Below are 16,314 nucleotides of genomic sequence, written 5' to 3'. Positions count from 1 at the left end.
TACATTACACTACTTATCTATTGGTTAGCTCCAGGAGCCTGGTGAGCTATTGTTCTAAAGTATCAAGCTCAACCCGTTCCTGGTGCAGCTTGAGGAATGCCTTGTCTCAATCCATAACAGGATTAAAATGGTTTTACTAGGTTTTTACTTATGATGGCCAGGTAAGGAAAGGTCAGGCAAGGTTAGATTTAGTGTCCTTTTCTGAGAAAATCAATCTTTGACACTGATGGATTTAAAGAGGGAAGATAACTGCCAAAACCCAGACCTTTGCACCTTTAGGATCAGTTTTTAGAGTCTGGTCAGTATTCGATGGCATGCATTCCATGTGACTGGAGGATCTATTTTTATCTCTTATTTGCAAATCAGGGATGAGTCTTGAATGAGTGACGCTGTGAGATGCTAAGAGAGGGAAGATTGCTTGTGTCACGTGTTTATAGGTACTAAGCTCATCCTTCCAAGTGAGGAGTGGGTCAAGGCCTAACACCTGCCCCTCCCCCAAGCACTGGTGGGAGATTTATTTTTTTTAAGAATCCTGCAGCATTGCTTGTGGGTGGGTGTAAGTGATGTAGCATTTTGTTTTATTTTGTCTGGAAGTTACATAGGGTAGCTCTAGGAATCACCTAGCACTAGGAATTCCTAGAGCTACTTACATCACTACTGTTTTTTTAAAAAAAAAAATTGGAGTGAAATGGTGCTGCCACCAGCATCACTGCCCCCCATATCCCCACCCACAACCCTCCCGATATTTGACAGGCACTGCCTGACAACCCTACTTGAGTGAACTACAGTGGTTAGAGTGTTGGATAAGGCTGTGGACGGGACTTGGAGCTTGCTGCATTAGGGTTGTCAACTCTGGGTTGGAAAAGTCCTAGAGATTTGGGGGGGTGGAGCCTGGGAAGTGTGGAGTTTGTGGAGGGGGGGGACCCCAGCACAGTATAATACCATAGAGTCCACCCTCAAAGGCAGCCAATTTCTCCAGAAGAACTGATTTCTGTTGTGTGGAGATCAGTTGTAATTCTGGGAGATCTCCAGTAGGTGATGTGAAAGACCCCGGAGAGCCACTGCTAAACAGTACTGACTTTGATAGACCAAGGATCTGACTCAGTATAAGGCAGATCTGGAGGCTGACAACCCTATTGCTGGGTGCCCTTGGGCCAGTCTCTCTCTGTCTCCTTCACTGGGTGGTTGTGAGAATAAAATGCGGGAGGGTGGATGAGCTCTGTAGAGGAAGGGTGTGATAAAAATGTAATTGTTCTTTGAAGCAGGCATTTATATTTTTAATTACATGCAGCCTGAAATTCATTCAGAGACGTTTTCAGTGGGCAAAGTTTAAATCCTCCTTGGTTTATGGAATCTCATTCCCTATTACTATATTTGTTTATCCCCCTATCAATCAAAGGTTGGTTCCCCAAAACAATAAAATCTACTGAGAATACAAATTACAATAATAAGTTTTAAAAAATGTTCCTCAGGGGGAGTGGATTCCTATCTGGCTGTTTCCTGTCCTCTTTCAATAGCCTCAAGGATGGCAGTTGGACAATGGAGAGGGGAGGGGCCATGGCTCAGTGGTACAGCATCTGCTTGACATGCAGAAGGTCCCAGTTTCAATCCCCGGCATCTCCAGTTAAAGGACTAGGCAGTAGGTGATTTGAAAGACCCTAGAGAGCCACTGCCAGTCTGAGCAGACAATACTGACTTTGATGGACCAAGGGTCCGACTGAGTAAAAGGCAGCTTCATATGTTCTTCATATGTTCCTATGAGAGAAAGGGAGCCAGGAATGATGAAGGGGTGGCTGGGTGCTTCATATGACTCCTTCATGAAATCAGGCTTAACCTGAAAATATGTAAGGAGCAATAGTCTCGGCAGCCAGAAGTTTCTTTTCCCCTTCCTCTTCCTTTACCATTCATGCATGAAGCTTCCTCATTGGTTTATCAGAGTAAAATTCTGAAGCGACTTCCTCTTTCTTTCTGGATCCCCTTTTCATCAGAGCAGCGTGTCTTCTCGAAGTGGAAAGTTGAAACAACAGAGCAGCATCACATGGCACACAAGGTAAGTCCCGGTGCTAACTATTGACCTACATTAAGGCTTGGTTGTTGTTTTTTACATGAAGACCAGATTCCATTGTGCCATACCTAAAAGGTGAGAGATGAAAATCTGTCCTCTTTCACCCAGAGACGGGGGCTAGAGGTTCTGTCTTGACAGATAATGATGTAAACTCACACAATATAGGGTTTTTTCCCCAATTTACTTAGCCTGGAGCTCCTTGGCTGCACCGATGACCATAAAAAACATACTAGTGATTTACAGTTTGTGAGCTGGTGCCCACCTTTGGTCAGTATAGATTTGCACGGCCATGCTGGCAAGGAGCCAGCTGTGAGTCTTCTCACAACAGAAGCTATACGTGGGCTTATTTTCCTGGGCCAGAGGAAAACATAGGTTAATGGATAGTAGTAGCACCTCCGAGTAAAAGTTTCGGAAATCAAAGAGAGGGCAAGTCCCATCTTCCGTTTGAGGTGGGTAAATTGCTGTTTTAAAAATGGCTCTGTAAAAGCAGAGTTCTCAGCATACACTCCAGTTGTCCCTACCGTCCCTTGGAAAACTTTTTCTTATATTTCCCCTTTGATGGAAGTTTGGTTAGGGTCCATTCAGACCCTCGATGAATGGCTTGAGAGGAACCAGGAGATGCATACTAATATAAATGTGCATGTATGGACACAAAATGCCAGTTCCTGCTTCCATTCCCTAAAAACACTCTCCCTGTACAAACGGTACAGTACATATGTGCTTGTAAGAGCTAGCCAATGCATTTTCAGTTTAAAAATAGATTCAGATTCAGACACCTTTAATGACATAATCACTTTAAAAATAAAACCAGGAGCTAGTACCTCGATAAACGGGGAGTTTAAAGCACATGTTCAGCTATACATGTATTGAATGCAACACAAGAATTACTCAGCACATGTACAAAGAAAAACATGTACACAGATGGTATGTGCATTCACTGTAGTGACTGAGTGTGCAGGGTTACACACATAGAAATGCTGCTTATCTAGACAGGAAATGTTGCTGAATATATTTGAACTGCAGCCATTCTATAAGTAAAGCCAGATCTATTATGAACTACATTATAAGGTTTTAAAAATATATTATGGCCAGTTTACTAATATCCCCTGTTTCTCAAGCCTCTGCAGCAATTGAGAAAATATACAGCATGTGTAATGGGGGAGGGAAGGCTCAAGCAATTATCTTCAGTGAGAAAACAGGAGTGCTAGAAACACACTAAAATATCTGTATTTTCATCTTTGAAATGCTTAAAGGCATGGTTGGCACAGCCAGAACTAAGGTTGCCAACCTCCAGGTGATGGCTGGAGATTTCCTGGGATTACAACCAGAGGTCATTTCGGGGGGGATCGTGGGGGATCGCAGTTCCCCCGGGTGAGGTACAGGGGGCGGGGCACATGACGAAGCCCCGCCCCCTGCTTCCTGCCGCCCTGCTTCCGGCCCTCATTCAGCCAGGAGGAGGCAGGAGAAGAGGGAGGATAAGTTGCTTCCTCCCTGCCTCTCACCATCCCTGCCTGCCTGGGGCCAGGGAGGGCCTTCGCGGGGCTTCCTTGCACTCCCGCCGGCCTTGCAGGTCCACCGCCGGGCCCCTCATGGGGCTCGGCAGTGGAGCTGTAAGGCCGGCGGCGGCCGGGACCATTGAGGGCGGGGTGTGTGACTTTATGACACACTTCCGGTGATGTCAGGGGGTGTGGCATATGCTAATGAGTTATGCTAATGAGTTCCCCTAGCTCTTTTTCTACAAAATGACCCCTGATTACAACTGATCTCCAGGCAACATAAATCCGCTCACCTGGAGAAAATGGCTGCTTTTGAAGGTGGACTGTATGCCATTGTACTCCATTGAAGTCCCTCCTCTCCCCAAACTCACTCTCCTCTGGCTCCACCCCCCAAAAAAAAAAAATCTCCAGGTTTTTCCCAACCCAGAGCTGGCAACCCTAAGAAGAACACTGTTTGTATTTCACACTTCTGATCAGTAAGATGGTCCACGATGGCTGGAGGTATCAGCTTGCCCACTTTCAGCTTTTTCCCCTCCACTTTCTTTTTTCAGATTTTCTTTAGTTCCAGAACCTGATTCTTAAACTTTTCACTCCCAGCACTGCTGGCAGGAATTACAATTCATCTCCAGAATGCAGAGATCAGTTTCCCTAAAGAAAATTGATGTTTTGGAGGGTGGACTCTATGGCGTTATATTTCACTGAGGTCCCTGGCCTCCCCAGGCTCCACCCCCAAATCTCCAGGAATTTCCCAACTCAGATTTGGTAACAATAGCTATAAGAGAGTCATACTTTTATGAACACATGCATCTGATATGAATGCATGCACCAAGTACGACCACCCCAACAGGTAGTGTTGCCAGCCCCACCACCAGGACCTACCTCCCTGCCCCTGGATCAGCTGGCCAGCAGGGTGCATTTACCAGGTGCAGAAGGGAAGCCCTGGCTACTTTGGTGATGTTGTGGCAACACTCTGGTATTAGGGCAAAATCTAGGGTTGCCAGACCCCTGGTCCAGGCGGGGGTTCCCCCAATGTTTAGAGCTTCAGCCCGCTGCCGGTAGCTGGCCAGCAAGGGAAGCCCCACCCCAAGACACACACCCAAGAAAGACCACCCATACCCACCCCTCTCTCTCCTCTCCTGAGAGGTTTAAAGGGCCCTCCAGCTGATCAGGAAAGCATGTGGCCCACCAATCAGCTGGAGGGCCTTTAAAACTTGCAGGAGGGGAGGGAGAGAGGTGGCCACTGGCCACATGACTGAAATTCAAGTGGTGATTTGTCACTTTCAATTCAGGCACACGAAACCCTCACTGACCAGATGCATTTAAAGGAGTTTAGGCATGCAAAACCCCTGCTGGCACCACAGCAGGTAGAGAAAGAAGTACTTTTCTCCCAATACAAGAACTCATGGGCACTCAATGAAATTGCTGAGCAGTCGGGTTAGAACAGATAAAAGGAAGTTCTTCTTCACCCAAAGAGTGATTAACACATGCAATTCACTGCCACAGGAGGTGGCGGCGGCTACAAGCATGGACGGCTTCAAGAGGGAATTAGATAAACATATGGAGCAGAGGTCCATCAGTGGCTATTAGCCAGAAGGTATAGATAGGAACTCTCTGTCTGGGGCAAGTAATGCTCTGTATTCTTGGTGCTTGGGCGGGGGGACAACAGTGGGAGGGCTTCTAGTGTCCTGGCCCCACTGCTGGACCTCCTGATGGCACCTGGTATTTTTGGCCACTGTGTGACAGAGTGTTGGACTAGATGGGCCATTGGCCTGATCCAACATTTGCTTCTCTTATGTTCTTATTTCAAGATTAGGGCCCTCAAATGTATGAAATACAAAACATATCTGAGTTCTGCTAATCCCCTTTGTGTGTTATAACTGTAATAGTCTTCGGCCTTATACAATAAATGCTATGCTGTGCTATCTGAAGTCTATCTGCTATTTTGCTTTCATGTTAGCTGCTTCCAGACATGAGTGGGATTTTTTTTCTTGGAAACCACATTTGTGGCTAAGTTATTTTAAAAAGCTGGAGAATCATGGGTTGAATCCAACCAGCTTTTCTCCTGAGGAAAGGAGTCTCCATTGCCTACTCCCCCCCCAAAAAAAAGAGGTTGGGGGATTATATACAAAAGGAAACTAGGCGGGAAAATTCTTAGAGATTTGGGGGTGATGCCTGTGAAGGGGAGGGGATAATGCCACAGAGTCCACCCTCCAAAGAAGCCATGTTCTCCAGGGGAATTGATCTCTAGTCTGAAAATCAGTAACAATTCCAGGATATCCCCAGGCCCCACCTGGAAGTTGACACCCCCTGGTAGTGAGGAGGGAAATGTGATTAGATTGAATGAAAAAGTTGGCTGGACCCAGCCCAATGGATCTCCTGCTGCAAAAGTCATTTGGTTGGTGCTAACCATCTTTTTTGGATATGAAAAAGGAAGCAAGGGTCCCCTTTAATGACCCCAAAAGATTATGCTGTGTGCATTACAGATTGTGGTTGGGTAAATGTCAAGGGCACCTAAGTGCCTAAAACATCATTAATGAAGAGTTACATATTCTTCTTGCATTGCTACTTGCATTTTAAAGAGAAGAAATACATTTTGGTTCACTTTAAAATCACAAATAGCATAGCATGCACACACAGTTTAATTTCAAACTGACAACAATACATGTCTTCATCGCGTATTGGTGTTAAGGAACTATGTTAAGTAGAAGCAAAAAAGTACTGGGTTTTCACTGCTAAGTGACAAATTACCCATTGTCATGTTTCAGACACCAATTCTTAACAAACCCAAATGTGAAATTGCTGAATTCTAAACAACAACAAATGCAACACCATCATGACTGAACACTAAACATCCATAAAGGTTTTATATTATGTGCTGTAATGGTTTGTGCTGGACTAAGATCAGGGAGATCCAGGTTCAGATCTTCACTCTGCTATGGAAACTCATTGCCTGACTTCTGGTGAGTCAATTGCTTTCAGCCTAACCTACCTGAAAGGGTTGGTGTGATGGCAAAACAGAAGAGAGAGAATTGTGTTCCAAGCTGCTTTGGGTCCACACTGGGGGGAAAAGCATGGTATAAATATCTAAATAAATTAATACAGTTTATATAATTATATGTGAGAAGCTGAATTTAGAACTCGGAACACTGCTCTAGTCACTTCAATCACAAGAAGGAAGTTATGTACTACTAGGAAAAGTAAAGAAAAGAGAAATCAAATGTCTAGGGAGCTGGAGCATTCAAAAATACAAAAGCAATGAATGCTTTTGAAGTACAGGAAACAAGATGACTAAAGGGGAAATGATACAAGTTTATCGAATTATAAACGGTAGGAAGACAGAGAATAGAGAGAGTTCTCTCTTTCTCTAGAGCAGAACTCACAGTCACCTGATGAAACTGAATGGCTTTGTGTTTTGCTGACATATCACTGCACACACCTCAACAAAGAAAGAAAAAAAATGCTGTTAAGTTGCCTCCACGCCTGAGTGGAGATGAATGGGGAGTTTCAGTTTACTTCCAACAATTAGAAAAGATGCCTTTACACATTTATTTCCTATTTTGACATATTTATTGCTTTGCTGTCCTTTCCCCTTAATTAAATCAAAACAACTGTTGACTTTATAACCTTAGCTTGTTATTTCGTTTTGTCTTTGCATATCTTAAAACATCTTCATCATGTTACATGTTAATTTGCTGTTCAGCCTCTGTCTATAAGTTTGAACTCTACCTTCCATTCCAATGTATTTGAAAAAGTGTGTATGAACACGAAAGCTCATACCTTGAATAAACCTTTGTTGGTCTTAAAGGTGCCACTGGACTCTTAAAAAGGAAGTACTGTTTCACAGAGTGCCTGTTTAACTTTCAGAATTCACTGCCCCAGTAGATCACAATGTGTGGCTTTCAAAAAGACCTAGGCAAGTTCAGTATGGACACAGCTCCACGTTCAGAGGCACTGTACCTCTGATAGATAGATAGATAGATAGATAGATAGATAGATAGATAGATAGATAGATAGATAGATAGATAGATGACTGACAGACAGACAGATAGATAGATAGATAGATAGAAACATATAATGGGGAACTGGTGGACCTCCTGATGGCACTGGTATTTCTGGCCACTGTGTGATACGGAGTGTTGGACTGGATGGGCCTTTGGCCTCATCCAACATTGGCATCTCTTATGTTCTTATGTTCTTATGGAATGTCTTTTACCCCAGCTTGTGGACAGACACTGCTGGAAACAGGATGCTGGAGTAGACAGTTTCTCAATCTAGTAGGGCCTTTTCTTATGGTGTCTAAACTTTCTTCCAGAACTGTAGCTATGTTAGTTGGTGACAACAAAGTCCCTTTTCTTTACTATTTCATTTTATTTCCACTTTTCGTCCATGAGCCTGAAGACAGCATTCTCTTCTCATCCCTGTCTTCCTCAAAGCAACTCTGAGAGGCAGGGCCGACCCCAGCTTTTTTTGCAGACTAGGCGAGGGTACCTTCTGCCCCCCCCCCGGTGCTCCCACGAATTTTCAAACATAAATGCATTTTAGGATCCATCTTGAAAATGCCAATAGATGCATGCTGTGTACAACTGTCTGGGCACATCTGTTCCCCACCAAACATCTCAAAAGCTTCATGTCTTAATTCTGAGAAGCCTGAAGGAACAGAAATCTTTTCTTCTGCCTCTAAATAAAGCTTGACGTGCTCTCTGGGAGATAACCTTGCAGAGCATCTCTGCCGTTAGAAGCTGCCTAAGCTGTGTCTGCAGAAGATGGCACACTAAACACTTGAATGGGAGACCTCCTTGGAATACCAGCAGTCAGGAGGTGGGGGCAGCCTTTATTGAGCCACCTCTCTGAATATCCTCCAGACCCCCAGTAGGGGTCAGTCACCAGAGGTCACGATAACTTCCAGGGGTCAGTCACCAAAGGTCACCATAACTGTGTCATCCAGACAGGCAAAGGGGTGCTGTAGCATCATAGCAGCCACCCCAATAGGTGAGCATCGCCCGAGGAAGGTCTCTCCTTCTTGTCTGAGCCTTTACTCTGCTCCAGGTGGAGTGAGTGGCACGGAGGGGGGGGGGTTAAAAGCCGAGCAGAAATTTTGCTGCCGCCTGTCTCTCCCCCCCCCCCGGCTCCTCCTTGCCCTCAGGATGGAAGTAGAGGCCGGCCGACATGGTAAGGGATCCCAGGCTGCGGCTGCCTGCAGACAAGCCCCCCCTGGCGGAGCCCGGCTTGCCCCAGCCCACTCTCCCCACCAGACAGCCAGGATTCATGCCCCCTGCCTGGCTGCTGCCGCCTCCTGCAAAGGCCAGCCCGGGGCGGCACAGAGAAGCCCGGACTCCTGCCCAGTTGGGGCTGAGGACTCCGCCAGCCACCTCTCTCCCGCAGTGCTGAGCCTGGATGCCTTCCCACGGAGGGAGGGAGGAAGCGCGCTGGGGCTGCCCGCCCGGGGGGACACCAGCGCTCCCGGCGGCGGGGATGGGGGAGGTGGGGGGAAGGCGGCAGGCAACCTCCCCCAGGAGCCGCCCTAGGCAAAAATCTAATTTGCCTAGTGGGTGGACCGGCCCTGCTGAGAGGGTATGATTGGCCCAGAGTTATCCAACAACCTTCATGGAATAGTGAGGACTTCAACCCAGATCCTCATCCAATAGTCTAACCACTGCACATGCTAGCTCTTAAACATGAACATAGAGTACCCATCATTTTTCCAAAGCGGGAGTCAAAACTGTTTGGAAGTGGCAATTTGCACAGGAGGATGAAGAAAGCTGAAATCTGTAAACGGCACATGACACATGAAACTTCCTTATACTGAAGCAGATCCTTGGTCCATCAAAAAAAAGGGGGAGGGGACAACATGAGCCAGTTTGGTGTAGTGGTTAAGTGGTTAAGTGTGTGTGGACCCTAATCTTGGAGAACCGAGTTTGATCCCCCACTCCTCCACTTGCAGCTCCACCTTGGGCTAGCCATAGTTCTGATAAGAGCTGTTCTTGAAAAAGAGCAGTTTCTGTCAGAGCTCTCAGCCCCACCTACCTCACAGGGTGTCTGTTGTGGGGAGGGGAAGGGAAAGGAGTTTGTAAGCCGCTCTGAGACTCCTTTGGGTAGTGAAGGGCGGGGTATAAATCCAATCTATTCTCCTCTTCTCTCTCTTTTAAAATGATTATGGAATTACAGGTAATCTGCAGTTCCAACCTTAATCATAGTAGCTAAATAATCTATCTAACTGGATATTTCTTTTTCCTTTGCTGCAGATGGAGGGAGGCAATGAATAAATACCTTATTTTCTAATGAAGGATAATGATCCTACAAGAGGATATCAACTACTCTTCTATATCCCAACTGGACAATGGCCACTTCTTGTGACACAGAGAACTGCACTATAGAGTACGAGTTAGATAAACATTTATTTCCTGCTCTTTACAGCATTTTGGTTGTCATCAGTATTCCCACCAACATCGCATCTCTTTACGTATCTTGTTGCCAGGTGAAGAAAAAAAATGAACTGGGAATCTATCTCTTCAGTTTATCTTTAGCAGATCTGCTATACACCCTAACCCTGCCTCTATGGATTTATTATGCTCAGAATGAGGACAACTGGACTCTTCCTTCTCACCTTTGCACAGCTTCCGTTTTTCTCAAATATCTGAATTACTACACCAGTTCAGGATTTCTCACCTGCATTTCTATCGATAGATATTTAGCCGTGGTTCACCCAATGAGGTTCCATTGTGTGCGTACAAGAAGAGTTGCCTTCTTTGTTACTGTTATGGTTTGGGTCTTTGAAATTGTATCAAACTCTAAGGTTCTATATGAACAAGACACATTTGAAGAACCTTTTAAAGGTAGTAACCATACAAATCACACTTTTTGTTACGATACATATCCTCTAAAAGAATGGCAAGCCAATTTTAATTACTACCGGGTCTGCATGGGATTTGCAGTCCCTTTGACTATCATGCTGTTCTGCTACCAAAAAATATACCAGGCTGTGAAAAATAATCAAGCCACGGAAGACAGGGACAAAAAGAAAATCAAGAACTTATTGCTGACCATTGTTGTTACTTTTTTTTTATGTTTCACTCCCTATCACATTGTGCTGCTGCTTCGTAGTATCTATGAACCGTGTGATTGCTCCTTTGCTGAGAGAATGTATGAGCCCTATAGAATTACAACTGCACTGACAAGTGTAAATTGTATACTTGACCCACTACTTTATTGCTTTGTGAGCGAAGCTGGAAGAACAGATGTTCAGGACATGTTCAGGGGGTGTTTTTCTGTAAGCCCTAGTGATGTGAAACAGTCACAAAACATTGCCTTATCCAGTAGTTCACAGGCCAGAACTGGGAAAGTTCCAGAATCAGCAACTTTTCTGTACAATAGAGAGCTGAACTTGACAAATGTGGGTGAAGAGGCCTCCTTCTCCCTGTAAGGTTGGGTTCAAAGTACTTTGAGGCAGGCATCAGGAGAATCTTTAGATTAAAGGAAGGGTAGCTTCTACAGATTAGTCATTTTATCATCAGGCATCCCCCAAATGCTGCCACTCTTTCTGCCCCTTCCCTTTAAAGGGAAGAGCCAGGACTGGCACTGTGTCATCAAATGCCAAGACCAGACACTTATCCATGTATCCCTAATCTCTTGCATTATGTGCCAGATTACACTGAAGTAAATCTCTTCAGGAACCTATCTGGGAGTGCGATCATACTTACCAAAAGTGGCGGCAACGGTGCGATTCGCCCACGGAGTAACGGGGCACGATCAGACAGACACATCTGTCTAGCGTCCCAGAGTCGTCAACGGGGCGTTGTTTCATGCCGCAGGAGCATCGAAAAAAGCCACCGACTAAAACCTAGTAGTATCCGGAACTACGGGGCAGGCAGGCAGAAGTCTGATCGCACAAACGTGCGTCAGTTCACCCTGGGGCAAACAGCCTCGCTTCCGGCCGCAGTTTCTCCCTTGTGTGATTGGAACCTGGGTTAAATAGTAGAGTACACATGGATTTAGTTTCACTCAGTGCTCCAGTATGAAGTGTAAGGTGACCCATAAGCAGAAAAGCAATAATAAATTATTTTTATACCCTGGTTTATTTATTTTTGCACACTGTTGTGTTAATGGAAGCATAAAGGAATTAGGTAAAGGTTCCCTTGCTCGAAAGCCAGTCGAATCCGAATCTAGGGTTGCGGTGCTCATCTCCGTTTCAAAGCCGAAGAGCCAGCGCTGTCCGAAGACGTTTCCGTGGTCATGTGGCCGGCATGACTAAACACCAAGGCGCATGGAACGCTGTTACCTTCCCACCGAAGTGGTACCTATTTATCTACTTGCAATTTCTTGCTTTCGAACTGCTAGGTTGGCAGGAGCTGGAACTAGAGACGGGAGCTCACTCCGTCATGCGGCGCACTTGGGTCTTGAACTGCTGAACTACCGACCTTCCACAGCCTGCAGTTCAGCGTCTTAACCACTTGAGCCACCGCAGCTTCTATAAAGGAATTACTATAGAATTATTATAAAGTTTCTAAATAAATAAATCTACTATTACATCTGTGTGCCAACTCTTCCTCTGTGAATCAGCACAGACCACCACAGAGCACCAGCAGCTAGGCCTGGCAGATTGATTGTGGCAGCTCCTGGCAACACAAGTAGGGTTGCCAGTGTCCAAAGGTCTACGACACTATATCCCCAATCCCCACCAGGCTCCACCTCAAAAATCTCCAAGTATTTCTCAACCCAGAGCTGGCAACCCTAAACACAAGTCTGTGGCCCATCATGTAGCCTCACTACCGCCATAGTGGCCAACCTCCAAGTGTTTCAAGCCACACATGGACCACAGTGACTAACCAAAGGTTGCACCCCACCAAAGGGAAACACGAGATTAACCCTGAGTAGGAGGCTTAGAGCATCAGCTCCATGTACAAAAAAGCGACCTGACGAAGCATTGGGGGAAATAGAATATGTACCTAGGAAATCCGTTGTCATATGGCAATTGTCTGGAAGCGCCGCACCAGCAGCAGCACTGCATGACATAAAATAAAGGAACAAAAGAAGAAGCAAGTTTGTGGAGTATAATTGGAATAGAATCAATTTTTTCACAGTGGACATTGGTGGGGTGCAACCTCCAAGTGGCGGCTGGAGATCTCCCAGTACTACAGCTGCTCTCCAAGCAACGAAGATCAGTTCACCTAGAGAAAATGGCTGCTTTGGAAGGTGGACTTGGTGGCATTATAATCCATTGAAGTCCTTCCCCTTCCCAAACCTCACCTCCTCAGACTCTACCCTCAACATCTCCAGGTATTTCCCAACCTGGAGCTGGCAACCCTAACAGCCTGCCAACTGAAAGGGAAATGCCTGCTGTTCCATTTTGTGTCTGAAAATAAATGCATTGTGGAAGCCCTTAAACGACATTAGTGAATGCTGAGAGTAATCCTAACAAGATTTACTAAGAAGTATGCCCCATTTTATCCAACAGGGAATTCTCCCAGGAAAGCATCTTTAGGATTACAGCCTTAATTACGGTACTTTGTTCTTCATGGTGTATAATCCAGTAAATGATGTAGCAAAAGTTAGATGGGTGGTTGCAATAGGCCCTTTCTACCAACAGGAAACAGAGAGTCAGTATAAATGGGCCGTGTTCACAGTGTTAAGCAGTGGCATACTGCAGGGCTTGGTACCAGGTCGGGTGCGTTTTAACAGCCAACATGGCTGTTTTTATTTTTATTATTTTCAAAGCAGCTGCTGGTGGGAGGCCCGCCATAGCAGGAGGCCAGGCAGCCCTACTTCCCTCCCCAAACCTCACTCTCCACAGACTCTCCACACACACACACACACACACACACACACACACACACATCTCCAGGAATTTCCCAACCTAGAGTTGGCAGCCCTGTACCTTTGGAACATCCTTCCCCATGCAGCTCGCCTGGTACTTACCTTTCTTTCTTTTAGGCACCTGGCAAAAACATTCTTTTTTACACTGGTGTTTAACTAAAGAGTTTTACCTTTTGAATTGTTTATGGTTTGCCTCTGCACTGAAGATTCCTTTATTTATATTATTTTAGGCCGTTTTGTGCGTATTATATGCTACTGTGAGGCTCTGGCTTATTTTAATGGCATCAGCCTAGTTTTTAACAGTTGTATTTTAATGACTTTGTTTTATTACCTTAGTTGTTAAGTAACCTCAAACAGGACTCTGGAGAGGCAGCATATAGATTTTCTAAATAACTAGATATTAGGAGAGTCTGTTATTACAGACTTATGAGTAGAGACTGCTCCAGAAACTGGCAACCCTCAGCCTGATTGGTCCCCTTGTACACAAGTGACTTTAAAAGAAAAATCACCAATACACTACTATTTTTGTAGCCTTATCCTCTGTTGTTGGTTTCTTCTTTTAGTCTCCAAAAGTAATTCTATTGTCTTATTGCAAACAATAGCATCAGTGACTGCTGGATCTACAACACATAATTTCCTGTGGTATTTTTCTCAAGTTGTATCCTGACATTGCTTTCCCTCACACATTTTAACTCATGGGTGTTATTTGAAAAGTACTGGGTTCGCAGCATGGAGGACTCGGAAGACAACATGCGTTTGCACATGTTTATTGTACTTAACATCGAACTGCAAAAACGGCCCTGCAAGGCCAACTATATACACACCCACTCAGCACACCCACAGTCCCATTGGGGGGTTTGAATTTCCCACCATAGTTCCTATTGGTCCGTGCTGAGGGAAACTAGGATCCTCTGTTCCTACTGTCTTGAGGAGCCAAGCTCCTGCCTGTAGCCGCGGACTCCTGCTGGCAGTCCGCATACATAACATTATTGCTTCAACTTCACCCACACGTTGCCATAGTAACACAACATAGGAAATGGAAATACATCCACCTGATGCTATCAAGGATGTGGTAACTTAATAGTGCAGCTTGCAACAAAATAAGCAGCTTATGATAAAGAGAATTTGTGAAGCATTTTGTTCTTTTGCGGTGTATGCAAAATGTCTTCAAGAATTCGGCAGCACATGGCTGAGAGAAATCTCTCTAGAAAGTGAAGTTTGCCCCGCTAGACTGCTCACTCAGAGGACTACTATAGCAGAATAAAAGTTACAAGGATGGGTTTACTCAGAAGTAAATCATAGTTCAATCAGTGGACTTTACTCCCAGGAAAGTGTTCTTAAGACTGCACTCAAGCAGTACAATTCTAGACAGAGTTACACTGACTTCGACAGACTTAGAAGGGCATAACTCTGTTTAGGATTGCAGTGTTAAATTCCCAGTTGAAATTTTACCTCAGCCATGGACTCTTATCCCGCACTGAGCTGGGTTTATGCACAAACTAAGTAAACTACACTTTAGGGCCTTAGATTATGAGGAGCCTCTAAATTTTTAAAAAACCTAAAAATTACTAAATAACCATTTAGAGGGTTGTGTGGGCTCTTAAATTTGACATTGCCTAAGCCTTCTACATTAATCTAGCCCTTGTGTTATTTTCCTGTGCTATACAATACACACCAGCTTTTCACAGGAAAACGTATACTTTCGATGTATCACCCCACCCACAGTTGTTTTTTAACTTATCTTTAAACAAGTAGCGGAATCATTGCATCTAATCTGACTCTGAGCCATAGATCCTACTTTCTACAAGAAGTTGCTATCCACTGGAGAAGAAATTATGAAACTGAACTATTTCTGACATTTAGGCAAAGCCTATGTTCAGACCACTTGTCTGGATCACCTCTCCTTTCCACAGACACCAAACATTTGTAGGGCTGGATCCACACTGTATCCAAACTTGGGAAGCTGGGAAAGCTAATGTTGAATCATCAGTTACTTCATTTTCTCCTCTGCCATTGGCTCCTAGTAACCCTCCCTTGATTAATACCATAAATATATGAGAAAATCTGGACAGTATTACTCCCCTGGATTCTGAAAATATACCAACTACCTGGACAAGGGTTCCATTAGAACCAAACATAATAGTTGATAACAAGCCTAAAAATGGTACACAAGCTTCTGAACAGACTCAAAGCTGATTAACTCTGAAAATTCTTTCTTGGAACCTGGCTGGTTGGTTCTCATGCATTTCATCTGATGAGGTCCAGGAATTTATTAGTAATTATGATATTATCATGCAGCAAGAAACTTGGTGCAAAGATTATATCTATTTCCCAGATAATGTAACTTTTGTTAGTCCTGCCATACCTAGTTCTAGGTGAGGATGACCTAAAAGTACCCTTGCTTGTCTGATCTCCTTTTCTCTTGGGTGTCACAAATTGGAACTGATTTTAGATTTAGATTATACAAGTGGAGACCCGCAAGAAACTTGAGGGATGGTTATCTCATTCGTCACATCTTTGCTTCCTCTCCTCACCCCCTACCTCTCTCACACTATTTCTCCCCTCTGCCCCCCTTTTCTTACTCTCTATTTCTCCTCCATGCATGTGACTTCCTCTCTCTTTCTGACCTGTCATCTTTCTCTTTGTTTTTCTGCCTCCCCACTTCATCACTCTTTCTCTCTCTTTCTGCCCCCACCCCATCATTCTTTCTTTCTGCCCCCATCACTCTCCCAGCCTCCTGCCTGCTTCCTCCCCCACTCCGTGGTGGCAGTGCGCCCAGCCACCCACCTGCTTCCTCTCCCCCCACAGCAGCAGTGGCCGCTGTCTGGGAATCACAACAGATCTCCAAGCTACAGAGATCAATTCACCTTAGGGCTGCCAGCTCCAGGTTGGAAAATTCCTGGAGATTTGGTGGTGAAGCCTTGGGACAGTGAGGCTTGGGGT

General features: G+C 45.0%; 1 protein-coding gene across 1 annotated transcript; it reads left to right on the top strand.

Moving 5' to 3' along the window:
- The first annotated feature begins 9,898 nt into the window (after positions 1–9,898).
- On the top strand, positions 9,899–11,517 carry GPR65 (G protein-coupled receptor 65). Its single transcript, XM_015426635.1, has one exon. The coding sequence runs from the start codon at positions 9,899–9,901 to the stop codon at positions 10,979–10,981; it is 1,083 nt and encodes a 360-aa protein (XP_015282121.1). The 3' UTR covers positions 10,982–11,517.
- The last annotated feature ends 4,797 nt before the right edge of the window (positions 11,518–16,314 follow it).

Source organism: Gekko japonicus, unplaced genomic scaffold, assembly GCF_001447785.1.
Source record: "Gekko japonicus isolate JY-2015 unplaced genomic scaffold, Gekko_japonicus_V1.1 scaffold198, whole genome shotgun sequence".
In the NCBI taxonomy this organism is placed as follows: Eukaryota; Metazoa; Chordata; class Lepidosauria; order Squamata; family Gekkonidae; genus Gekko; species Gekko japonicus.
The sequence above is the reverse complement of the archived record's forward strand: the minus strand, read 5'-3'. Positions and strand labels throughout refer to the sequence as shown.

Bases quoted from the DNA above. Each gene is read 5' to 3' on its own strand.
- GPR65 (XM_015426635.1), top strand. From the start codon at position 9,899: ATGGCCACTTCTTGTGACACAGAGAACTGCACTATAGAGTACGAGTTA.